Source organism: Podarcis bocagei, assembly GCF_964188305.1.
Source record: "Podarcis bocagei genome assembly, chromosome: 10".
In the NCBI taxonomy this organism is placed as follows: Eukaryota; Metazoa; Chordata; class Lepidosauria; order Squamata; family Lacertidae; genus Podarcis; species Podarcis bocagei.
In genome coordinates, this window is record NC_138135.1 from 8917005 (window position 1) to 8942565 (window position 25561).

At 46.7% G+C, this 25561-nt stretch overlaps 1 protein-coding gene across 2 annotated transcripts in view; it reads right to left on the reverse strand.

Moving 5' to 3' along the window:
• Positions 1–3997: 3997 nt before the first annotated feature.
• LRGUK (leucine rich repeats and guanylate kinase domain containing) overlaps positions 3998–25561 on the reverse strand; it is a 54496-nt gene continuing 32932 nt past the window's right edge. The window contains exons 14-21 of one of the 2 annotated variants that reach the window (XM_081209930.1): positions 25031–25232; positions 23443–23559; positions 18071–18228; positions 15335–15423; positions 8890–9027; positions 7360–7386; positions 6030–6154; positions 3998–4971 (exon numbers count right to left, since the gene is read on the reverse strand). In XM_081209930.1, coding sequence (XP_081066056.1) covers positions 4766–4971; positions 6030–6154; positions 7360–7386; positions 8890–9027; positions 15335–15423; positions 18071–18228; positions 23443–23559; positions 25031–25232 — 1062 coding nt within the window. In that variant the 3' untranslated portion in view covers positions 3998–4765. The remainder of the gene's footprint in view (positions 4972–6029; positions 6155–7359; positions 7387–8889; positions 9028–15334; positions 15424–18070; positions 18229–23442; positions 23560–25030; positions 25233–25561) is intronic. The other variant, XM_081209931.1, reaches the window with a different exon arrangement.

A 25561-nucleotide genomic window follows, 5' to 3' on the forward strand; every position in this document is an offset into this window, starting at 1 on the left:
TTCAGTCTTGATTGAGCACTCGTCCAGATTTGATTATGGGGTGTTTATTCATCTTCCTGTCCCAATTGTTCGTTCTACTCTTCTCAGTGTGTTTTATCATCACTTTTCCAGCTGCAAAAAGTCCACTTCCTTTTAAAAATTGAATTTATTGCGCTAGAGGCCTCGCCTTCAGCTGGGGGTACGGACTCACTGGGGGTGGCCCACAGCCGGGTCGCAACAGGAGCACTAGCGCCCTGAAAATATATAGTAAAAGATTAAGAAATTGGTCCCCAAATGCATTTTCAGTTAAAAGTAGGTCCTGGGTCTGAAAAGATTGACGTTACCTGTGTTAGAGTGGCAGAGTGCTTGAATACACATTAATTGCTCAAACCCACATTTCTCAACAAGCGCCCTTGAATCGCTCCTGCAAAATACTGACAGTCTGGAGGAGCCTTGAAACTTGAAAACGTGAGTTGGGTTTCATCTTGAAGGTATGTACCCCTTCCCACACTCTCCTTGACCCGCAAACAATTTAAGGCAGAGCTTTCCAAACTGTGGGTCACAACACGCTAGTGTGTCGGCTGCACTGTGTAGGGCTGCATCTACACAGCTATAAAAAAACGCTCCGAAAATACTCGGGGGGGGGGGACCATTTTTAAAGCTCACAATGGAAAATTTCAGGTCTACACCGCCACCTGGTGTCACAGTGTTGTAACACATTTATAACATTTTTTTAAATATAATGTAGCCGAGTCCTAGGTGTGTCACACAAATGCTCCCTGCGCTCCTCCCGGGGCTAGAAAGGGGTTAATTTAACCTCCAGCTTGCTGGTAAAACTAAATTACTGTGTCATGAAATGATGCATGTCTCAAAAGTGTGTCACCAGTATGAAAAGTTTGGAAAGCTCTGATTTAAGGTATGTATTTAAAATAGCAAGTCTCACCAAATAAAGGGGATGGGAAAATGACTAAAAATCCGGGTTGTAGTTCACTAGGGTGGGTGTGGGGCAGCCATCCCCATCTGTTTCCCTTTCCTGCCCTTTGCTGGTTTTTTGGTGTGTGGGGGGTGTGGCTGCCCTTCTTACTATTGGCCTGGAAAATGTGCATCTTACCAGATTGCCCAGTATCCATAGAACCGCAGAACATTCAGTATCTGCGCATGGCATCCTATAATACATGATTGCAACTTTTGATATTTGGGAGTGGATATGTGATATTTTGATGGGACGTGGGTGGCGCTGTGATCGAAACCACAGAACCTAGGGCTTGCCGATCAGAAGGCTGGCGGTTCGAATCCCCGCGACGGGGTGAGCTACCGTTGTTCAGTCCCTGCTCCTGCCAACTTAGCAGTTTGAAAGCACGAAGTGCAAGTAGATAAATAGGTACCGCTCCGGCAGGAAGGTAAACGGCATTTCCGTGCGCTGCTCTGGTTCGCCAGAAGCGGCTTAGTCCTGCTGGCCACATGACCCGGAAGCTGTATGCCGGCTCCCTCGGCCAATAAAGCGAGACGAGCGCCGCAACCCCAGAGTCGGTCACAACTGGACCTAACGGTCAGGGGTCCCTTTACCTTTACCTTTATGTGGTATTTAGTCAGATGGCGTTTGATCATGGAATACAGCTGCGTTTAGTATTTGACCACTTAATATGTTTCATTTTTAAAAAAATGCTTGCCAAACTGAAAGAGACCCACCATCACAAGAATGCCAAATTTTGAAAGTCAGAATTTCACTTTTAAATTCTGGAGCGGCAAAGCTTGAAAAGTGGGCGATTTTTCATTTTTGCAAAGATCGAATGCAGCTCTAAGCACATTCTGTTGTGCAAGTTGAGAATGGTGTAGCATAGTTTCCGAGTCCCCCTCTCTGCTGGACTGTTTATAAGGTCCCTTTAATTCCTTTTGTAGCATCTTATTTGCCCTGTTCGGTGGGCTTGAGAAAAGAGGAGGGGGCTGCTGGAAGATAGATCTTCAAGTTCCTTTGGCTGTCTAGTTGAATCCTCGTTGCTTTCAAAGTGCAAGATAGACGCTTTTGTCACCCAAATTAGACGGAATGGCAAGGGGCTCTTTGGGGTGCTGTAAAGATGTCTTTGTAAATCACCAAACACACTTTGGGCAAGTTTCCCGGCTGCTCTCCCCTTTACAGTAAGCATAAATTGTCTGCTATGGAAACCAGGATAAGGCAAAAAGGGGGGCAAATCCCTGTTAAAAAGAGAATTCAGGTGGAAAGGGAAATTAGTTTTCTGGCTCATGTGAGGGATATTGAGTTTTTTCTTGGCTCTTGCCCTGGTCTCCAATACACTGAAACAAAGAACTTTAAGTGGCATTTGATGGTATTCTAATCAGCAAGCTTTGACGCTGGATTTATTTTGCTTTTGACTAGAGCGGAGTCTGGAAATGGAGGAGTTATAATTCAGTTGCAAAAAGCATGCACTTTATCCAAGGCTCATTCCTGGGTGACTCGGCTGACAGGGCTGGGAAAGACCTCTTTGCCCCTGAGATCCTCAGAGACTGCAGCAGTCAGAGTAGACAATACTGATTATGTAGACCAGGGTTTCCCAAACTTGGTTCTCCAGTTGTTTTTGGACTACAACTCCCATCATCCCTAGCTAGCAGGACCAGTGGTCCAGGATGATGGGAGTTGTAGTCCAAAAATGGCTGGAAACCCAAGCTGGAAAACCCTGATATAGACCATGTATGTATCCATTTCGCCCTTTTTCCTTGCCTGTTTTTTCCAACCATTTTTATAGCTGTTCTGAGGGATGTGGAATCTGCATGAAATTGGGTACCCTCTACGACACTGATGTAAAGAGTCATGGAATCGTAGTTGGAAGGGACACCAAGGGCCATCTAGTCCAAACAGCTATTAAATAATCCCTGACAGATGGATCCTTCACCTAAATCTAGGTGTGGAGTTGTTGGGAGGGATGATACCTTCAACTGTACCCATATCCAAACCTAGTGACCTTCAGGGTTACTTATTTGCAGAACTGGGATATTTTAGGGCATTCCCGCTAATCTCTACTATCATAAAGCATTGTGGGTCTTCAGCTGTGGGTCTAATACTGGTTAGATGAACATATGCATTTAGTGTACAGGACGTGGGGGGTGGCTACACTCCCCCACCCAAAAAACCAACAACCTAGAATATTAATTCTTGAAAATCTAGCAAATGAGATCAGAATTTGATTCATTGGCCAAATCATGGGGATGTTAATTTAAAAACTGACGGATGTGCAAGTTGCAGTGTTCAGGAAGCTCCCGAGAATTGGCTGTGAGAGCTCTGGTCTGTTTTAATGAAGTTGAACCCTCGTTACCTATTAGCTGAGCGGCTGTGGTGTCAATGGCCGCCACAGCCAATACTGGGGATTGAACGGCTTAGGAGAGGTGCTGCAGTGTAGGAAAGCGAGAGGACCACCACTGTGTTACGCAAAGGGTTGTGTGTTGTGTGCATGGCCAGCACATGCAAAAAAACTTGTGAAGGAATCGGAACCTACTATGATCGCAAACAAATTAGCACATTTCTTTTCAACGCGATACAACAAAGCTCATGCGTTGTCTTGTTGCAGAACTGCTGTGCCAGTCTGACCCATACCTCTCTACCAGAGAGATTTGTGAAGTGAGCCTTTTATAGCAAAACTGTTAAATTTGCATCAGTGTTTTTTCCCTAGGTTTCAGGTGCCAGCTGGCACAAGGCTCAGCGGCCTTGAATCATGCCTACAATGAGAATGAGGTGCAGAGCAGGTGCAGATGTCTTTTTCAAAGCTCTCCAGTTTGCTGGGTGCTTTCCATTTCACACATCCGAAAGCAACCTGCTTGGCTAATGGCTCCCAGCTGGTTCATCTATAACTCTCTTTCTTGGTCGCTGGAGATTTATGTCTCCTTCTCGGCTGCTGGGAGTTGAAGCTGGTCTTTCAGAGGGTTAAAGACATGTCTCCAGTGCTTTGGGTGCTTAGACTAAGTGGTGATTTATTTTCTGTGGGGTGTTTCAATTGCTGACGTTTCAAAGAGAATGTCCCAAACAGAATGATCAAAAGATTGCATTTTATTATTTTTTATTTGGATGCTAAAATGGTCTTCCTTCTTCCAAGGTAAATGGGACCACTTTTTATATTACATGCCTCTTAGAGTCTACTTCCCATTATTGTACACAGCTAAGCCATTTTGACCTAACCTTTCCACTTGGGTCCGAAGGATCCCATCACAATTTTCAAATAGCTGCCATTTGAATGTAGAGTGTTTCTAGGACTATCACTCACCTAAAGCAATCTCAGATGATTCTGCGTCAGTGTTTTAACTGAGGAATAAATTGACTAAAATAGCGTATTTCAAAGCCTACCAACTGTAAACAAACGCTTGTTTGAAATAACGCAGTAGACACGTTGGCTATTCAGATCTTTTATAGTGGAATGAGAAGCTACTTTTGTTCCTTGGGCGTGTGGGGGAAAATAAGAGCTCTGATAGGCATCATAATCAGCTGTTCCATCCGTCACCCCCATAAAGCCTGCGATTTAGAAATATCTACCGAAACTAAAACACCCTGTCAAATGGCTGACCATAGGGGGGACTTGGATATTCCAAGACGTACATATAAATTGTGAGGAATAGCCCACCATCTGCCCTCTGAATGGCTCCCATGTCACCCAAAACAAGCATCCTGTTATGAGTGGCTTCTTTCCTGCAAGAGGTGTTCCAAGCGAGCTGCAGGCAGATCTCAGCGGGGAGGAGCACTTGGAAGCGAAGGAGTCTTGCGCGGCGTTTTCCCGGAAGGGGCTGGGGATGGAGGGGACAACGGCTACGACGAAGGCTTTGGGTTAGACAACAGAGAAGATGGTTGCCCTTCTGCTGCTGCAGGTTTGTTTCTTTTCCTCCCGGACGGAATGGGAGGGAGTACTGGCTTGGTGTTGGAGCCTGGACGGTCTACGAGTTGGCGGACGGGGGGAGAAGGAGGCTTGGGCTTGGGGGCTTTCTTCTCTTTGGACTCGGGAGAAAGGGTCACCTCTGCAAGAAAGGAAAATGGCATTCGTAAGCAGTTCCGATGAGTAGGAAGCAGCCGCCGTTAGAACAGGAGTAGCGGCTGTGGGGTTAAGACTCCAGCTGCCATCAGTCCCGGCCAGGGAAGATGGGAGGAGAGTCCCGGTTCTAGCAGACGCCCAACAGCGAGAACCTTAACAAAGCACCCTGTTCGAGGAGAACCGCTTCACAAAGGGTCTTCCCGCTTGTGCAGCGCCTAACTGCCGCGTCATGAAATATGCTCGTTCTTTGCCATGGGTGAATTGGGGTTCGTGTCTCAGCATTTCTGATGCATGGGGTTGGGCGTGACGCCATTCACAATAAGCAGCACACTTCTCTGCCACCTAACTGCTAATGCTGGATATTGGGGCTGGTCTGCCAACTCCTTTGCAGAAGTTCACAAGCACAGCGCAGCAGGGATTATTTCCCTTCCCTGCCATTTGCCCCTTCTCTTTTTTGCATCACTATAGCTTTGAGTCAGGGACATACTATGCAAAACCGCTCTGAAGGCTCAGGACTTGCTCCAGGGAATCGTACCAATAGCTGGTCTCTTTAGAGCAGCAGTGGGGAACCTCAAGCCTGGGGGCCAAATGCAGCCTTTTGGGGTCTCCACCTGGCCCTTGGAACACCTCCCTAAGCTATGCCTCTTCTTCTGCCACAACCCTTTCCCCACTGTCCTTGAGTGCCTTTACATGGCTGGAATGTGCTCTGAACTGTGGCAATACCTCTGGAGATGTGTGTGCATTGGGGAGGGGCAGTGGGCTAGAAACTTTGGTATGGCTGGCATGCAACCCACACCGGAGCAATTTAAGGCCTGCTTTTGAGCTCCACAAAGTTGCCCTTTTGAGAATGTGTCCTTCCGATTAAAAAAAGGCTCCCCAGCCCTGCTTTAGAGCATAAAAACAGCAGAGGGGGTTCTGTGTCTGGATCACAGGTAGGTGAAACCGGCCCCCATGGGCTGTAAATGTGCTGTTTCCGTCTTGGCCCAGCAGAGCTCATGGCCAAAGCTTTTCCTCCACTCCCACCTTCCCTGCCTTCCTGCTCACCATCCATCTCCTCGGCTGACGGAACCAGGGCAGCGGGCGGCAGCTGAGAAGCCGTGCTTCTAGATGAAAGTGCTCCCGGCGAAAGGCTGAGCGAATATCTTGGTGTGCCGTGTGCCTCTCTGGGGCTGGGAAAGGAAAGTTTGGTTCTCATGAACAAAAAAGCAAGCAAGCAGAAGAAAACCGATACGTACTTTGCAACTCGGGCGACTTGCAGAATCTTATAACACCCAAGTCTGCCTGAGATGTTTCACCCCTCCGACTTAGCAGTGCTACATGAGTGCCAGGGTGTGCTCAGATAGTCTGTGCCAACCTAGTGCCTCTCCAGATGCTCTGGCCTGCAACTCCCATCAGGCCCAACAAAGCATGTGGTTGCGGGGTTGATGGGAGTTGTAGTCCAAAACAGCCGGAAGGCGCCAGGCACTCCATACTTAGATCAGCTGTGCATAATCAAGAGATGTGCTCCCGCCAGCTGGGGAGCAGAGCAAGGGGATCCTGCTGTGGACTCCTTGATTCACTTCTGCTTCATTGGCACCCCCAGATCTATTACCAGGGTGAGTGCCGAGGTTTCTTCTGCAGTCGAGCTGACGCCAGATGTAGAACTGCACGTCTTGGTAAAGTCAAATGAGCAAGTGCCATAGGCAGGGATACCTCAAAGCCAGTCCCTCCTTCCCACCATCACCCAGTTCACCGCCTGGAGCTCCTTCTTCCTTCCTGCATTTCCCATCATACTGAGCCGATGGAGATGGGTGAATCTTGCAATTTCGGTTTCTCTCAGGTTCTTAACATTTTCCAGTTGTAAGCTCAGCTCTCCAGGAATCCACACCAGTTTCCATTTTTTAAAAGATCAGAATTCTAGTGTTAATTTCTCCTAATGCACATGTTTGTGTATGGCATTTTGCCTAATAAAGCACATTTTTGCAAAGCAACGTTCCCTAACGTAGCACTCATTTTTGCATATTTTCACTAACATAACGCAAATTTTGAAACATAGCCGTGTTTCGACTTGTGTATTGCTTTGGAAAGTTTGAATGGGGTGTGCTCTTAAATGCAATCTAAATCCATTTCCCTCCCCATCCCTAGTACATGTACTGTGCAGGAGCATTGCAGCACCCATACAACGCCGCACCCCTCGCTCTCTGCATCGGGAACACCAGGATTGTGACCCTTTGCTTTAGAAAATGCTGGAGGCTCCAAGATTTGGGAGGGGGGGGGAGAGACCCACAATTCCCCAGGCAAGCTGCGCAGGCATGATAAAAATAGTTCACAAAACAACAACATCACACCTCTATTAACAAGCTCCACATCTTGGCATGCTTTCGCACAAACTTACCAGGACTGATTTTTTGTTTTATTTGCTCTTCAGTCCCGAGCAATGGAAGCATGAAATTGGAAACGAAGGGTGAATATGTTGATTAGGAAAGGGGTGCAGGCTACTGCTGGGCTGTCTCCCCAAGGGCCCCCTCCCTCCTACTCATCCCGCTACAGTGGTGCCCCTCAAGACGAATGCCTCGCAAGACGGAAAACTCGCTAGACGAAAGAGTTTTCCATTTTGGAGGTGCTTCGCAAAACGAATCTCCTATGGGCTTGCTTCGCAAGACAACAATGTCTTGCGAGTTCCTGCTGGTTTTTTTCTCCCCCCCCCCTTTTTCTAAGCCGCTAAAAGCCGCTAATAGCGCTAAGCCGCTTATCAGCTGATCCGTTCAGCAGATAAGCCGCTAAAAGCCTCTAAAAGCCTCTAATAGCGCTAATCCGCTACTCCTTCAATGGGCTTGCTTCGCAAGACGAAAAAGACCGCTAGACGAAGAGAATCACAGAACGGATTCTTTTCGTCTTGCGAGGCACCACTGTATTATGCTTCCGACTGGCAGCTTGCAGGGAGCTCAGTGGTGCCTGGCTGGACAGGAGACAGGACTGGCCATTCTTTTGGCCCAGCATGGCTCTCCCTGCGTTCTCAAATGGGATGTGCCACCCTCTCTCTAGCTCCAATCAAAACTCACATGCAAAGTAGAAGACAGGAAGGCTGAATATTCTGCATCCCTTTGGCCAGCTGTTGCACCACCTTAGGATGCAGATCTTCACTTTGTGGAGCACAAGTTCACACAGCAGTTGGGACACACACACAATGAATGAATGACTGTGAGTGCATGCAGCCTGCTTCCTTGCAAGCTTGGCTCACAGTTGATTTATCACAAACACAATAAAGAGTGCTAAGTGCAGGCGCTTGCAGAGTTAAAACACCTTAAGGTGAGGAAATGGAAAGGAAGGCAGGTTTTGTTTCCCCAGATACAAACAAATGCAGGGATCTCCCGCATGGCGCAGGCTCCAGCCAGCTTAGAGATCTTTACAGCGGGCAAATTTAAACTGAGTAAAGAGAGCAAGAAGGCAGAATGGGCCAGGGAAAGGAGCTGTCATGGAGATGTGGGGATCATCGGGGATTTCCCTGGGCACCCTTCCTGCCCTTAAGGCTAGTAGTAGCTTCAACCAAGCCAAAAGAAGCCTGCCAGCCCTTCCAGGTGCCGCTACATTAGCCTTGGTAGGGTTACACCATGCATTTATATTCAATTACAACTCAAGTCATGGTTGCATCAGATGAAACAGGATACTGTCTGTGACAGCACATTCCACACTAAGCCAGTTTCTGGTTTCTGTGCCAAAGCCTTTTTTTATTCTTTGCTGCTCCAGACTGGCTGGGCTGCTCCTCTGAAAGGGGTTTCCACAGGGAAGAAATCAGTCCTGATGAAACCGGAGGAGCCATTAGGATCCAGGTACGCACTCCAGGCAAGGTTCTATGGCAGAACCTGCCTGATGGGGAACCTGCCCACCTCACCCCTTGTCAACAAACACTTTTGCCCTTACTCACCTTCGGTCTGGGCTAGCGGGTGGGACACCACGATCTGGGCTGCTGTCTTTTCTGGGTGACAACCTGGAAATCTGAGATGGGGGTTCCAAAAACCGAGCATGTGATAAGCCAACTGCTGCGGAGGTGCCGTCAAAATAGCTGGAATGACACATAAGGAAGGATATGAGGACTTCTCTCTGTTATATGCATCGGAGAGAAAGTCAGGATTCGTTCCCTTCTTTCCAGTGTGATGACCCCTCAGCATAACATCCCCAATTCACATTGTCAACCCGGGCCTCTCTTCCCTATGTTGTTCCAATGGTGTTGAATGATATGGCTCTCAGGGTCTCCTACAACCCGGTGATTTTGTAGGTGTTATACTGGATTCTGCAGGGGGGAAAGACTGCTAAAGAGATCAAATATTTGGACACATTTAGCCTGATAACAACAACAACAACAATTTATTATTTATACCCTACCCATTCTGGCTGAGTTTCCCCAGCCACTCTGGGCAGCTTCCAATTGAGTGTTAAAAACAATACAGCATTAAATATTAAAAACTTCACTAAACAGGGCTGCCTTCAGGATGTCTTTTAAAGATAAGATAGCTGCTTATTTCCTTCACATCTGATGGGAGGGCGTTCCACAGGGCGGGCGCCACCACTGAGAAGGCCCTCTGTCTGGTTCCCTTTTGTTGGGAGAACAGAGCATTAGGATTTACTAGATAATTTCATTTTCTGCAGTGGGTGGAGGGGGCCTATGGGGGGGCTGCCGTGTGGCATCCCCAAGACTTATCATGGGTGCTCTATGCCTCTCCAAGCTTTTCTGCAAGAGCAGTTTTCATCATTCTCATCAGTTGGGTAGCACAGCCATCTTCTTTCCAAACAGCAGTTTTTCTGAACCCTTACACAGGGCTCGTCCACATGGAAGGTAGCCCATCTAGGAAAAGGAAGTCTCTGCTGCCTTGCGGGACATCCTCAGGAGAAGAAAAGGCTCAGGAGAAACCCTACACAAATCTGGAGTCGAGTCCCTAAGACGGTTGAATGGTGCCTTGTACATCTCCTTCTGGCAACTGCTGGTGCCAAACGCCTTGCTCTGCTTTCCTTTGGACCACAACAGAAGGCAAAGTAGGGCGTCTTGTCGTCTGGGCAGCCCAGGACCTCCAGACATACTGCCCAGGCGAGCGCCCCAGGGAGGTCACTTTGGTGCTGCTAACGCAGCAGTTGGACTTTGCCCTTGGAGGCGCACTCCATTGTCTTTTGAGACAGATGCCAACATCATGAACGGGGAACCTGTGACGCTCTGAGTGCTGCTGGATTCCTCCTCCTGGTGATGTTGGCTGGGGCTGATGGGAGTCCAGCATCACCCAGGGGGGCTCAGCTTCCCCATCACTGCCCTGCACGGAGGCAGAACATTACAGGGCCATGGTGGTGACACTAACATCCTTCCAGAGGGTGACAGAAAGGGATTTTAAATGTAAGAATATAAGCCCATTGGATCAGGCCAGTGGCCCATCAAAGAGGCCAACCAGATGCTCGTAGGAAGCATCTTTCCATAGGAGAAAGAAATAATTACTAGCAAATACATTAAGCTGACAAATAATGCTATTTCTATGGACAGTTTGAACAGTGCTAAGGAACACGGGTGGCACTATGGGTTAAACCACAGAGCCTAGGACTTGCTGATCAGAAGGTCGGCAGTTTGAATCCCCACGACGGGGTGAGCTCCCATTGCTCGGTCCCTGCTCCTGCCAACCTAGCAGTTCGAAAGCATGTCAAAGTGTAAGTAGATAAATAGGTACCGCTCCAGCGGGAAGGTAAACGGTGTTTCCGTGCGCTGCTCTGGTTTGCCAGAAGCGGCTTAGTCAGGCTGGCCACATGACCCAGAAGCTGTACGCCGGCTCCCTCGGCCAGTAAAGCAAGATGAGTGCTGCAACCCCAGAGTCGGTCACAACTGGACCTAATGGTCAGGGGTCCCTTTACCTTTACCTATAGGCACGTCAGCAATTTACTATTCCAATTTCCCCAAAGGTGCCTTGGCTCAAATTACTTTAACAAATTTAACAAACTGAGTTCTCTGCTTTGAAAAGGCACACTGGGGCCACGTTGTAGTTGGGGCATTTGTTTATATCCCACCCTTCTCTACAGCAGCTTAGAAAACAAGTAAATGCTACGGTGTGCTCAGATTATATTAGCGACATGACTGAGCAGGTATGCAGGTACACCTGTACTCACACCTGGAAAATGCGGTCCCTTGCTCCTGCCTGGAGCTAGAGGATTTCCCAAGGAGAAAAGGATATGGGAGAGAATGCAGAGCTCCGCTGGCACCGCACGCAGAACAGATACGCAGAAACCCCTGTGCTCTTTCCTTTAGCAGGCAGATTATTTCCAGGCGGTCACAGGGGAGATGAATAGCTGTTTATCCAAAGACAACAGTTCGTACATCTCCATGGTGCTAGGCAAGCTAGTAGAGTTGCATGGCTGTCCATAGGGAACGCTTTGCTGCTGCTGCTGCAGTCATTCATACGAATGTACAAAGAGCCTGATAGATCAGGCCAAAGTTTCCCCCCAGCTCAGAGTCCGGCTTGCAATAACCAGCCAGGCGTCTCCAGGAAGCCCACAAGCAGGAATGGATGCAAAGGCAACCGCCCTCTGCTGTTGCTGCTCCCCAGCGACTGATGCTTCTCTGAACATGGGAGATTTCAGGTAGTTGTCACAGCCTATGTCCATGATTGACTCCATCGACCACCCGTGAATTTGTCCAGTCCCCCTTTAAAGCCAGCTGGGCTACTTACTGGACGCCACAATTCAAGGCAGAGAATTATTTTTAAGAAACCCATAAATTAACTATGGGCTGATTCCAACCACGTTTCCCTCCAAGTAGACACACTCAAATTAATGGACCAAGCATAGTTATGTCTATCAGTGTCAATGGTCCACTCAAGAGTAGGTCTAACGCCAGAGGCAACCCTATGCATGGCATATAATTGCACGTTTTATGGTTGTAGAAGCTGGGGGAGCATGGTTGGCTGGCATGTTGGAAAATGCCTGTACTACTGCTTGTGAGGACCATGTCCTCATTCCAAAGGGTGCCAATCACCTCCAGTAGGCTGGAATTGCCACCAGGCGTGAAATTACTATAGTGATATAGTACAGGGAATACTATTAATACTTGCTAACCAGCTTTGCTTTCGTGGAGAGAGAGCAAATGGTGTGCACCCTTTTGGTCTCTTCACAAATTCTGAGGCTCAGGGTGGCCTGAGGGCAAAGGAAAATATGGCACCCCCCCCCTTTGAACACACAAGAGGCAATAGGGTAGCAGTTGAATTCTCCCAGCAAGAGGACGGCATCTTCCAGCACAGACTAGACCAGGCATAGGCGAACTCTGGCCCTCCAGATGTTTGGGACTACAATTCCCATCATCCCTGACCACTGGTCCTGTTAGCTAGGGATGATGGGAATTGTAGTCCCAAACATCTGGAGGGCCGGAGTTTGACTATCCCTGGTCTAGACCATGCGGCACACAGCTCTACCTTCCAACAGAGGGGAATGGTGGGGGCTCAGGCCACTACTGGCCCCCAGGATCTAACCCCTGCCTAATGAAAGGCCAGCAGCACTGAAGCAGGTACAGTGGTGCCTCGCAAGACGAAAAGAATCTGTTCTGTGATTCTCTTCGTCTAGCAGTTTTTTCGTCTTGCGAAGCAAGCCCATTGACGGATTAGAGGATTAGCGCTATTAGCGGCTTTTAGCGGCTTTTAGCGGCTTATCTGCTGATCGGATCAGCTGATAAGCGGCTTAGCGGCTTAGAAAAAAGGGGGGGAGGAAAAAAAACCCAGCAGGAACTCGCAAGACATTGTCGTCTTGCGAAGCAAGCCCATAGGAAATTCGTTTTGCGAAGCACCTCCAAAACGGAAAACTCTTTCGTCTAGCGAGTTTTCCGTCTTGCGAGGCATTCGTCTTGCGGGGCACCACTGTATCATCATTATCATTTGTTAAATTTACATCCCATAGGAACTCAGGGTGGCCAACGCAAAACAGTTAAAATGGTACAATTAAAATCAAATGAACATGTGTTTTAAATATCAAAAAAACAATCATATGACCACAAAGCTCATAATACCAAGGTTGCCAGGAGCACTATTTTTCAGTCATCAAATGCCTGGATAAACAGGAGCATTTTTGAGTTGTTCCTGAATGTTAATAATGCATGAGATTGAAGCACCTCCCCAGGGAGGCCGTGCCGCACACAGGGAGCCACCACAGATAAGGCTCTGCCATGGATCAGAGCCAACCAGCCAGTGTCTCCCCCACCAATCGTAGGGCCCGAGTTGCTCAATACTGGGAGAGACGCCCTTTTAGGTACCTGGGTCCCAAGCCGTTCAGGCTTTGCATGCTACTACTCACACCTTGAATGGAGCTCAGAATGCAAACAGATGCCCCTCTGAGCCAAATTTGCACCCACCCTGTGGAATCCAAACTGCTGCATTCATTTAGGAGAAAACTGGCTGACTTTCAGCAAAAGTGCACGAGAGACGACAGCCGTCCCTCTTCAAGGCGGCTGAGACCTTTTTACACGGCATTTCTCAGATAGGTGCACAAAATGTTTTTCACTTCCCATTTACGCTTGAAGTAGACATGACCCTGCGGAGACAGCCTTCTCTTTAGCCCATTAGCACCCTGACTAATCAAGTGACGTTAGATTCGCTCTGTGCTGCGGTGCCCACAAGGGACAGGGAGAAGGAACTCAAACCTTTGTCTTGCAGAGAGCTCTCCATAAAGAAAGCCGCCCCTCTGTCTCTTGGCAACAGAGTGGCTGGATGGAGAAACGCGAAGCCACTGAACTCCAGGAGCAAAGAACTATTTTCTGTGAAAGAGGCCACTGTGTTCTAAATCAAAGCAGATGATTTTTCTCCCTCGCCCCCCCAAGAGCTCAGCCAGGGAAAGGAGAAAGAGGGAAATGGCAGAGATCTATTGAGGCTTTTTGCAATTACTTTTCAGAGAGACGGACTTCCTCTCTGACCCCCAACATTCACAAAGAGTGTTCCAATCAACCAAAGTCTCGGGGGAAACAAATTCAAAGCAAGACCAGCTTTTCTGAGTAAGAGAGCTCATCAAAAACTGGCTGTATTTCGCGCCTGCTAGGTTTTGCACCAAAAGGAAGCTAAATTTGGCAAGAGGTGTAAGTCAGCCAGGAGTGGATGGCTGAGTCAGTTTTGGTTTCTCTGTTTCCTATTTTGCCAGACCAAAGGAGTATCTCCATCCCCATCGTTCTACCTGGACACTGAGGTCCAGCACTGAGGGCCTTCTGGCGGTTCCCTCATTGCAAGAAGCCAAGTTACAGGGAACCAGGCAGAGGGCCTTCTCGGTAGTGGCACCCGCCCTGAGGAACGCCCTCCCACCAGATGTCAAAGAGAACAACAACTACCAGACTTTTAGAAGACAGCTGAAGGCAGCCCTGTTTAGGGAAGCTTTTAATGTTTGATGTATTACAGTATTTTAATGTTTTGTTGGAAGCCGCCCAGAGTGGCTGGGGAAGCCCAGCCAGATGGACAGGATATATTATTATTATTATTATTATTATTATTATTATTATTATTATTATTATTATTATTATTTTGCCAGTCCCAAATTCAGTTCTCCACATTCCTGTAGCAATTTGTGATTTAAAAAAAAAATATTATTCATGAAAACTTGTCAGCATTTTAGTGCAAATTTCTTTCAACACACCCATTTTTAGTCGCCGTTTTCTCTAATATACAGATTTTGGCAAGCAATTCCCCATAACGTGTGTGTGTGTGTGTGTGTGTGTGTGTGTGTGTGTTTTAGCTTCACTAATACATGTATTTTTGTACATATTGTTTTACTGGAAAACGGCATTGCATAATTCAGATAAGTGCATATTTTGAAGGGACGCTGTGTGTTGGTCCACCTATTGCATTTGGAAAGTGCAGATCAGATCGTTTCTCATGAAAATGAAAATGAATTAGTCCTGCATCCCTCCTGATGAAAAGTAGCCCTCATCCCAAGCGAGAAATGTAAAAATGAGAGAACGAGACAGACAAGGGAGACTCCTCTGCTTAGAATCCCAGTCAGATGGGTGGGGTACAAATGAATTGTTGTTGTTAATATAATTGCTATTATTGATAATTATTGTTGTTATTTCTGAATACATCTTTTAAGAAATCAAATCCCATCACAAGTTTTGCCCTTCATGTGTTCTGAAACATATTTGGAAAACAAGCTGTTTATTGCCTGCAAAAACCTTGGCGGGATCAAGACTTCAGCACCTCCGACGAAGGTGGTCAGGAATTAATAGTGCAGAGCATGGCTTGGGGTGTGCGGCTGCAAAGCTCCCCAGTCAATGAGCATAAATACTTTACTTCCTGGTTTCTTAGAGCTCTGGGATCATGGAAGAAGCCTCCTTCCCGCTCCAGCTCATTGCAGCCCCTTCGCGTGCCTTTCCTTACCTCTGAAACAGCTGGCTATAGGAACTCACAGCCTTCCCTGTCAGTCCCTGCTTGGCCGTCTGCTGCCGCCTCTGAAGAGAAGCCTCCTCCTGAAAAAGAAGCACAATCAACTTAGAATCGTATAATTGTAGAGGTAACCCCAGGGGTCATCTAGTCCAACCCCCTGCTGTGCAGGAATCACAGGTAACTTGTTAGAATAAAACTTTGGAGGGGCTGTGAAACAGCAGAGAAGCTCCTCTCTGCCTAAAACCAGAGAGAGAGAGCAAGGAGGAAAGACCTGTTTCTGGGTGAGAGGGGGCTTACACAAAATCAATCCTTGAACACAGAAACCTAGGTTATCAGGGCGAAGGCTAATCAGCAGCTCTGTTCCCTAACACCTAAATTTCTGTGTGGAGGGATTTATTTATTTATTGTATTCAGTGGTACCTCGGGTTACAGATGCTTCAGGTTACATATGCTTCAGGTTACAGACTCCGCTAACCCAGAAATAGTACCTCGGGTTAAGAACTTTGCTTCAGGATGAGAACAGAAATTGTGCTCTGGCGGCGTGGCGGCAGCAGGAGGCCCCATTAGCTAAAGTGGTGCTTCAGGTTAAGAACAGTTTCAGGTTAAGTACGGACCTCTGGAATGAATTAAGTACTTAACCCGAGGTACCACTGTATTTAGTTGTTTTTAAAATATTTCTAGGCTGTCATTTTTGGCAGTGCTAATCACAATGTTTGATTGCTTAATGTTTGATGCTGTTGTTGCTCGGAGGACCCTCCGGTGGTCCTCTCACTGTGAGAAGTGAAGTTGCAGGGAACCAGGCACAGGGCCTTCTTGGTAGTTGCGCCCTCCCTGTGGAACACCCTCCCACCAGATGCCAAGGAGCTAAACAAGCACACAACTTTTACAAGACATCTGAAGGCAGCCCTGTTTAGGGAAGTCTTTATGTGCTACTGTTGTTTTAATTTGTTGGAAGCCGCCCAGAGCAGATGGGGTAACCCAGTCAGATTGGCAGCGTATCAATCATAAATTATTATTATAATTATTATGTTCAAGGCATGGGTAAGGGGTGGGGGGCAGTTTCCCTCCCTATCCCTACCTCTCTCCAGAGAAACGAAAGCCTTTTGCTAATTGGTGGGTAACGGATCGGTTTCCGGCTTCTCTTCTCCATCTGGAACTCAAACTCCAGAAAACTGGGGAACAAATCTTCTAAGCAATAAGGCATGATGGTCATAATTCCATAGCTGCCATGCCTGCTGAGCTCAGATTCAGCATTATTACACACCATCATTCTAGAACCTCAATGTTTGTTTGTGTGTGTGTGTTTTTAAAAAACAGCTTCCATTGGCTTTCCAACTCCTTCCAGCTGTCATATGGGGAGGATTAGTTGCACAAGAATATATAGGAAGCTGGCAAATAATGGATCATTTATCCTTGTAGCTCAACACTGACTACTCTGATGGGCTGTGGCTCTCTAAGTCCGAGACAGAGTTGTTGTTTTTTACCATCACTTTTTTTACTTGATCCTTTCTACTAGAGGGGGAATGACTGAACCTGGGACCTCTCTCATCAGAATGCTACAAGTCGAGGTCATCCAAGGAAGCAGGATGCCAGCGGATTCAGGGCAGATAGCAGGCGTGGTACTCCTTCGCACAGTGTGCAGTTAAAGCCACGTGCACAAAAACATTAAACTACATATGGAAATATTAGAATACAGGAAGGAAATTTTAAAGGGAAAAACTGAGGCAGAGTTAAAATTCATTTTTAAAATAAATTTTTATTCATTTTTTATAATTTGACATTATATTTTTTTATAATTTGACATCATTCAATTCACTTTCAGTATAATAATTCCTTACATTTTGGCTTCCCATCCTTACGTCCGGGATGTTCCTATTGTATTCCTTTATCGGCTGCCATAACTTCCATTTATTTTCTATTGTAACTTATATTACAATCATTTATTTATTCTCCTTTCCTTGTCTCTTATTCAAATCCTGCTCACGATTTCGTTTGGCTATAGTTTTCTCTCTCTCAAATAGGACAGGTATAAAATTCTAATATAGTGAGATATAAAGGTCTGGGAGCGGGCCTTTAGGTCTTTTAAAAGACACCTGAGCATCGTCAGTGTTGGCACTTGCCAAAGCTCAGGGGGAATTTAGAGACACTGTAGCAGAAAAGGCCCTCTCTCCTGTGGCCGCTGATTGCCACTTCCATGGGCTGCAACACGAGCAGAATCAGCTGGCTGTAATGATCATGTAGGGAACCCTTGGTGTAAGTAAGACTTTGGATATGATTAATCATAAGGGACGTGGGTGGCGCTGTGGGTTAAACCACAGAGCCTAGGACTTGCCGATCAGAAGGTCGACGGTTCGAATCCCCGCGATGGGGTGAGCTCCCGTTGCTTGGTCCCTGCTCCTGCCAACCTAGCAATTTGAAAGCATGTCAAAGTGCAAATAGATAAATAGGTACCGCTCCGGCGGGAAGGTAAACGGCATTGCCGTGCGCTGCTCTGTTTCGCCAGAAGCGGCTTAGTCCTGCTGGCCGCATGACCCGGAAGCTGTATGCTGGCTTCCTTGGCCAATAAAGCGAGATGAGCGCTGCAACCCCAGAGTCGGTCATGACTGGACTTAATGGTCAGGGGTCCCTTTATCTTTACCTTTAATCATAGTCTCTCTCTCTCTCTCTCTCTCTCTCTCTCTCTCTCTCACACACACACACACACACACACACACACACACACACACTTACCACTGGTGTTTTCTCTGATGAAAGTCTGGCCGATATGACGGCAGAGTAATTTTTGGCCGATGAGTCCAAAAACTCAGTGGGGCTGGGCGATGGCGCTACCCCATCGGTTCCTTTGACGGAGGCTGTTTTCGGAGGCACTGCGAGCATCCCGTTTGGAACTGAGAAAGAGAAGGTGAGCTCACTTAGCCTGTCAAACGGAATCGGCAGAAAGGCCAGTGGGAATTAAGGAGTTCTGGGGACTTGCCATTCTTGAGAAAGCACATCACGGAAGACGACACCCACCTCCGGGCCTCTCGGTCTGTTCTAGAATCCCCCTGCAGCAGGGAAGGTGGGGGGGTCTGTGTGGCCCTTCAGTTGCTATGGGACTGCAGGACCCATCAGCCACTGCAGCCAGGGATGATGGGAGTTGTAGTCCAGCGACACCTGGAGGGTCCCAGGGTCCCCACCTAAGCTATACAACTTCTCTCTCTCTCTCTCTCTCTCTCTCTCTCTCTCTCTCCTTCCCTCCAAGAAATGGAGAAGGGGAATGGAGCCCAGGGTTAAGAACGTTGCTTGCTCTGTTCTAAAATGGCTAATGAAGTTCAGCCTAGAATGCAGAATCTGGACACTGGAAGTAGGTTTTCATAAACACCCTCAAGGGTTATCTACTGGGTTTCCCCCCTCATGGGAATGGGTTTTCAGCTTAGCTCAGGGTCTCTTGACTTCCTGGGCCCCAGAAAGCTCTCCGTGGACCCACAAGGTTTTCGGCGAAAGCCCTATTAAAAAGACCAGGAGCTGTGAATAAATGTGCGAATGGGCCTTGCGCAGGAAAATGGCATTTCTGAACATCATTTAGGATTGTTGTTCCCAGACCCAAAATATGTTTTGGGCTGGAGCTGGCCAAGGGCAACAATTATGGCACCTCCATCACTCTGCTTGAATGCCACTTCCACCCACAGCTGCCTCTTTGCTCTCTGTCCATTAGCAAAAGCTCACGGATGTCTGTTCATTTGAAGAAGAAGATTTTTAATAGCTTCCCATTATATCAAACATCCAATCTCCCCCTATTACGATCTTACTGCAAATGTTCATACTAAAGAGTCAACCTTGAGGCAAGATTTCGCCCCCTCCTTCCTAAACAAACAAACAAACAAACAATTTCCCCTCATCCATAAGGAAAGAGCAATCCCCCCCCCCCCAAATACGATCATTACTTTAATTCGGAACACCTACAAATGAAACTCTAAATGAATTTAATGGAGCGTAGTAAATTTCAAAGTTACTTTTATGGATGGTGGAATTGCCCAAACTCAGCCCTCATAATGAAGTTGCTGTGGCTGACGAAGAAATGCAAATTGACAGGACGGCAAAGACATTAGAGGCCATTAAGAGCTCCTGCAAGGAATATCAGATGGTTTATGGCACAACATAAAATGATAAGGGGGAGGAGGGCTCCTTTTTAACTCCTCTGCCCTCCTTAATCATTGGATCCACCAAGGAGGCAAGAAAGAGAAAGAAAGAAAGAAAGAAAGAAAGAAAGAAAGAAAGAAAGAAAGAAAGAAAGAAAGAAAGAAAGACGTTTTGTGAACTGTTGGCTCACATGCCCAAAGGCCTCTGTTGAAGGTGACTTTCTGCTGAGCACTTTGCAGGTTAAATTAAAAGAGGGGGCAGAGAAGCTTTCAATTGGATGTGTGGGGGTCAGGAAGCCAGCAGGTTCATGATTATGAGCATTGAGACAAGGATAGCAAGGGCGTATGACAGCTATTCTGAGAGGCCAAAGTGCCACAGGGCAAAACACATGCAGCAGAGACAGCTGGAGACATACTCCTCATGTACAGGTGTTTGATGCTGATGCTGGGAGTCTCTGAGCCAAGATGGGCACGCTGGAGTGCTTGGTCTCAGAACAAGATATAGCAAGCCTAATGGAAACCTGGTGGGATGGAGAGAACAAATTGATACAAATTCTATAGGAAGGATCAGGTCTAGGTGGTGTCTGTCTGTACATCAAAGAGGATCTGGAGTCCAATAAGATAAAAATCCTCAAGAGGCAGACTCCTCCATGGAGTCGTTGTGGGTGGCGATCTCAGGTGAGAAGAACAATTTAGTGCTGAACAAAATGCATTTTGAGATGGAGAATGAGATCAAACACGCATTAGGCAGGAAAAGTGCTCTAGAAATGGGTGAGCTCAATTTCCCGCAAATGGACTTGATATACAAGCACCCAGAAGAGGTAACATTTCTAGATAGCCCAGAATACCTGGGCATGAAACCGATCAGAGGGGCAGTGATCCTGGACGTAATGCTATACAAATGCCAACTTCAAAGCCAAATGGCTGGCAAGCCTAGCACAGGACCTCCTCTTTCAATGATGAGTGCAAACAAGCATGGAACAAGCTGTTGTTGTTTAGTTGTCTAGTCGTGTCCGACTCTTCGTGATCCCATGGACCAGAGCACGCCAGGCACTTCTGTCTTCCACTGCCTCCCGCAGTTTGGTCAAACTCATGCTGGTAGTTTCGAGAACACTATCCAACCATCTCGTCCTCTGTTGTCCCCTTCTCCTTGTGCCCTCCATCTTTCCCAACATCAGGATCTTTTCCAGGGAGTCTTCTCTTCTCATGAGGTGGCCAAAGTCTTGGAGCCTCAGCTTCACGATCTGTCCTTCCAGTGAGCACTCAGGGCTGATTTCCTTCAGAATGGATAGGTTTGATCTTCTTGCGGTCCATGGGACTCTCAAGAGTCTCCTCCAGCACCATAATTCAAAAGCATCAATTCTTCAGCGATCAGCCTTCTTTATGGTCCAGCTCTCACTTCCATACATCACTACTGGGAAAACCATAGCTTTTACTATACTGACCTTTGTTGGCAAGGTGATGTCTTTACTTTTTAAGATGCTGTCTAGGTTTGTCATTGCTTTTCTCCCAAGAAGCAGGCGTCTTTTAATTTCGTGGCTGCTGTCACCATCTGCAGTGATCATGGAGCCCAAGAAAGCAAAATGTCTCACTGCCTCCATTTCTTCCCCTTCTATTTGCCAGGAGGTAATGGGCCCAGTGGCCATGATCTTCATTTTTTGGATGTTGAGCTTCAGACCATATTTTGCGCTCTCCTCTTTCACCCTCAATAAAAGGTTCTTTAATTCCTCCTCACTTTCTGCCATCAAGGTTGTGTCATCAGCATATCTGAGGTTGCTGACATTTCTTCCGGCAATCTTAATTCCGGTTTGGGAGCAGGGAGACAATATACAGCCTTGTTGAACTCCTTTCCCCTTCATGGATCACTGCCTTGTCGTGGCGAAGGAGCTTGAATAACTCAGAGAAGCTATGAACTATGCCGAACAGGGCACCCAAGATGAACAGGTCATATTGGAGAGCTTTGACCAAACGTGATCCACCTGGAGGAGGAACCGGCAAGCCGGGAACTTCCGGGATAGCGCGAACGGGTAATGGCGGATTCTCTCCGAGCTCCGGAGGGAATCGGCTCCGACGAGGACGGGTCTTGCCGTGCCGGCGACACGGGGACCCTTAAAAACCGCAGGCGCGGAAGCCTGCGGACTTCGTGACTCGGTGGGCACCTTAAGCGCCCTCCCCGACCCGCGAAGAGCCTTTTTAAAGGCTGCGGAGTGGACTGGGGAGCGGCGTGGTGCTGAGAGTCCATCGTCACCTCGGCGGAGCGAAGCCGCGAGCCAGGACCGAAGAGCGCTATCTTTCTTCCTGAAATTGGACTGGAAAATGTAACCCGTGAGTAGAAGGAAACTTCGGCACTAAAAGATTTTATTCTTGAATTTAAGTACGATCGGGGGGACGTGTTAAAAAGGAAGTCCACACTCCCCCCCCCACTAAAGGACCTAAAGCAAAGAGAGATCACTAGGTCGGAAAAGACGCTGGTGTTTAAATAGATAACTTTCATAAATTGGACTAAGAAGTATTTGCGCTGGAGAGGAAAAGAGAGGAATTTCAGAGGTCTTCTTTTTGGGTTGACCCCCCCCCCTAGACCCGGGAACAAGGAGTTTGACAGCTGTCAAAAGAGCTGTCAAACGGGAGATAAAAGATTGGAACTGTGTTAATAATATCTTTTTGGATTAAAAGTGCTACATTAAAAGTGAACTGATTGGAAACAAGGTGACTGTGAACAACAAAGTAACGGACTGTTGGAAAGGAATTGATGGAAATCCCCCTGGAGGGAACTAAAGACATTGCAATGGCTGCAGAAGGGAAAGTATGGGCGGAGATAAAAAGAATGTTTTGCCTTGTGGGAACTCTACAAGAGCACAGTACTCTTATGACTGAACAATTGATGACCTTCAATCTTGAACTAAACAACTCTGTCGATGACACAAAGTGGATGGAAAAAAACTCTGCAGCTGCAGAAGAAAAGATAATCTTGGAGCTGGGGGAAAAAGAAGAAGAGAGAGGAGAGGAAATGCAAGTGGAAAAAACCAACCAAGAGCCTGTAACCTTTGGAAACAAGGGAAGTAAAGAAGATGACCAGTGGATTACAAATCTGCAGAAGGAGAGAAAGATAAAGGACGAAGCCCCTGGAATAACTCGAATATTGGATTATAAAAAAACAGACATTTATGATCGGGACTTCTTCTTTAGGTTGGAGTATGGGAGACTGATTGATCCTGGCCAGAAATTGCTCCTGGTTGACTTGGAAAGAGGGAAATACGAGGGGTGGATGGCAGAACCCCCTCGAGAAGAGAAGGTCAACAAAATGGACTGCCAACAAAACTGGTGGAGAGAGACTAACTGGGGCTTAAGGGCCTCGGATGTGAGAAATCCGGGCTAAAATGGTTTCTTTTCTTTAAGGACATTGGTTTGGGAAGGGACGGAAACCGGGGAAGGGGGGAGGGGAGAGTAGAGTAGTGAAAATCTGAGATTTAGAAAGGGAATATATGATTTTTGGTTTAACATTTTAAGGAGGGAATTTGTGGGAGAGAATTTAGGCCGACTCTAGAGAAAGTACTTAATGTATAAAGCTTGATAAGCAAAATTGGGCCAAGAAAAAGTAATAAACTTTAAGAAAAGACAAGAATAACATTTAAGAGACGGGAGAAAATAATTTGCTGAGACAATTAAGGAAATTGGAAGGTGGAAAGGGGGGTGTGGGGAAGTCAAGGAAAGAAGGGAATGAAAGTAAGTTTATGAAATTATACGTGTTTTATTGTGTCTTTTTATGTTTGTATGTCTATTAAAACGTGAAAACCCAATAAAAATTTTATAAAAAAAAAAAAAAAAAAAGAGGAGGAACCGGCAAGCCACTCCAGTATCCCTGCCAAGAAAACTCCATGGACAAAGACAACAGGTGGAACAAGCTATCTGTGGCAAATTCCCATTTCGCTTCCCGGAAGCAACACAACTGTCAGGCCACACCTGGGGGGATCCGCAATGCCATACCTGAAAGGAGATTGGTGTCCGCTGCGGAACCTCTGACCTTGGTTTCCGACGGCTGCTTTATCCCCAGGAACTCCTCAATGAGTTTGCTCAGATTGGTGAATGCTTCGTCAAAATCGTCTGAACGTGAAGGGATGCACATATGGAGAGAAAGAAAAGAATTAACACGGCCAAATCCTGGAAGACCTTCAGTCGTGACAATTTGGATTGCTGACATTCTAGAATGTGGCAAATTGCCCTCCTTGAAAAGGTATCTCATAAACTAAAAGTAGCTAAAGGGCAGAATTTGCATGACCATATTTAATTGCTAAATGGCATGGTTTTATTTCTTATAGTATATATTATTTCTTATATTAAGGTGCCCAGTCACTTGGCACCACCAGTATACGCAAACGTCTGGCTCATCTAAGACTTTATAGAATCTTTATTCTCAGTAGTTATGGAACTCACAGATGGACAATACTTTTATTCTTCATATATTATTTGAAAAGGGAATTATATGTATGAGTCAATTCTTTATCCCTTTGGAGCTGCACCGTAACTTTGTAATTTTGTCCTTCCGGGCTATGACGCTTCATCATTATTACATTTATTTATTTATATCCCACCTTTCCCCCAAATTGAGGCTCAAGGCAGATTACAGATTAAAAATACAAAACGCAGATACAATAGAAAAACAAACTAAAAACATTAAAAAGATAGTCATTAAAAAGTAATTAAACACTAACAGAATTGAAACCATGTCTGTCTATCAAGATCCATGAAAAATGCTGATATTCATTGTGTTAAAAAGTTTGAACTTTTTAGCAAAATCAGTGCAATATTAAATAAGAGAGAGAGAGAGAGAGAGAGAGAGAGAGAGAAGTATCGCCTATGGCAGGGATCACTCCATTTCTTTAGGCTTGTGGGCACATCTGGATTTTTGACTAAGTGTTGTGGGCACCAGCTACTCTGGTAACTTCTCCCCCACCCCCCAGATACAGAGATACCCCCCAGATACAGAGAATGAATGTTCAGGCAATTTATCTTGTCCCCCCATCACATGGATGTTGGCGCATGTCCTGGCAATCTCCTTTAACCCCATGAGCATCTCGTGCAGGATGGGAAAGTTAGGAGTAATAATAATAATAATAATAATAATAATAATAATAATAATAATAATAATAATAATTTATTTATACCCCGCCCATCTGGCTGGGCTTCCCCAGCCACTCTAGGCGGCTTCCAAAAAATGATTAAAATACTGTAATACATCAAACATTAAAAGCTTCCCTAAACTGAGCTGTCTTCAGATGTCTTCTAAAATTCTGGTAGTTGTTGTTCTGTTTGACATCTGGTGGGAGGGCGTTCCACAGGGCGGGTGCCACCACCGAGAAGGCCCTCTGCCTGGTTCCCTGTAACTTGGCTTCTCGCAGGGAGGGAACTGTCAGAAGGCCCTCGGTGCTGTTAGTTAGGTGAGTTAGGAGTGCTTGTTATGATAGTTTGGGTGGACTGCGCAAACTCTGCTTCTTCCATTTGACTGCCTTCCCAGGAAGACTGCAGCGCTACCTTGCCAGTAGAGGAGACTTGGGTTCCAAAGGGATGGACTCACCGACGTTGATGACCGCGTCAAAGAACCCTGGGAAGTCCTGGTTCAGTTGGATGTACATGCCCACCCTGCGGACTGCTTCTTCGATCTCTGCCCTATTGAACAGCCCCATCCGTCGCAGCTGACCCCCGTATCTCTCTTTGTTCACTGGGATCAGTAGGATGTACCGAGGTTGGAAGTAGGAATTCTTCAAGCTTCTAACACCCTTTAAAAAACAGAGGTACTTGGTTATCATTCACTTCAAGGCTTCACAGGCCTTGGCTGAAGTTGTTAAATCACACACAGTACCCCAGATTGACGCAAAGGCTGTAAGGACTGTTTAACCAGTAGAGTCGTTGGTTCTCAAACGCCTTGTGACTTGAACGTTTTGGCTCCCGAATGCCGCAACCCCGGAAGTGAGTGCTGTGGTTTGCAAGCGTTTTTTGGAAGCCAAACTTCCGACGCTGCTTCCGATTGAATGCAGGAAGCTCCTGCAGCCAATCGGAAGCCGCGTCTTGGTTTGCGAATATTTTCGGAAGTTGAACGGACTTCCGG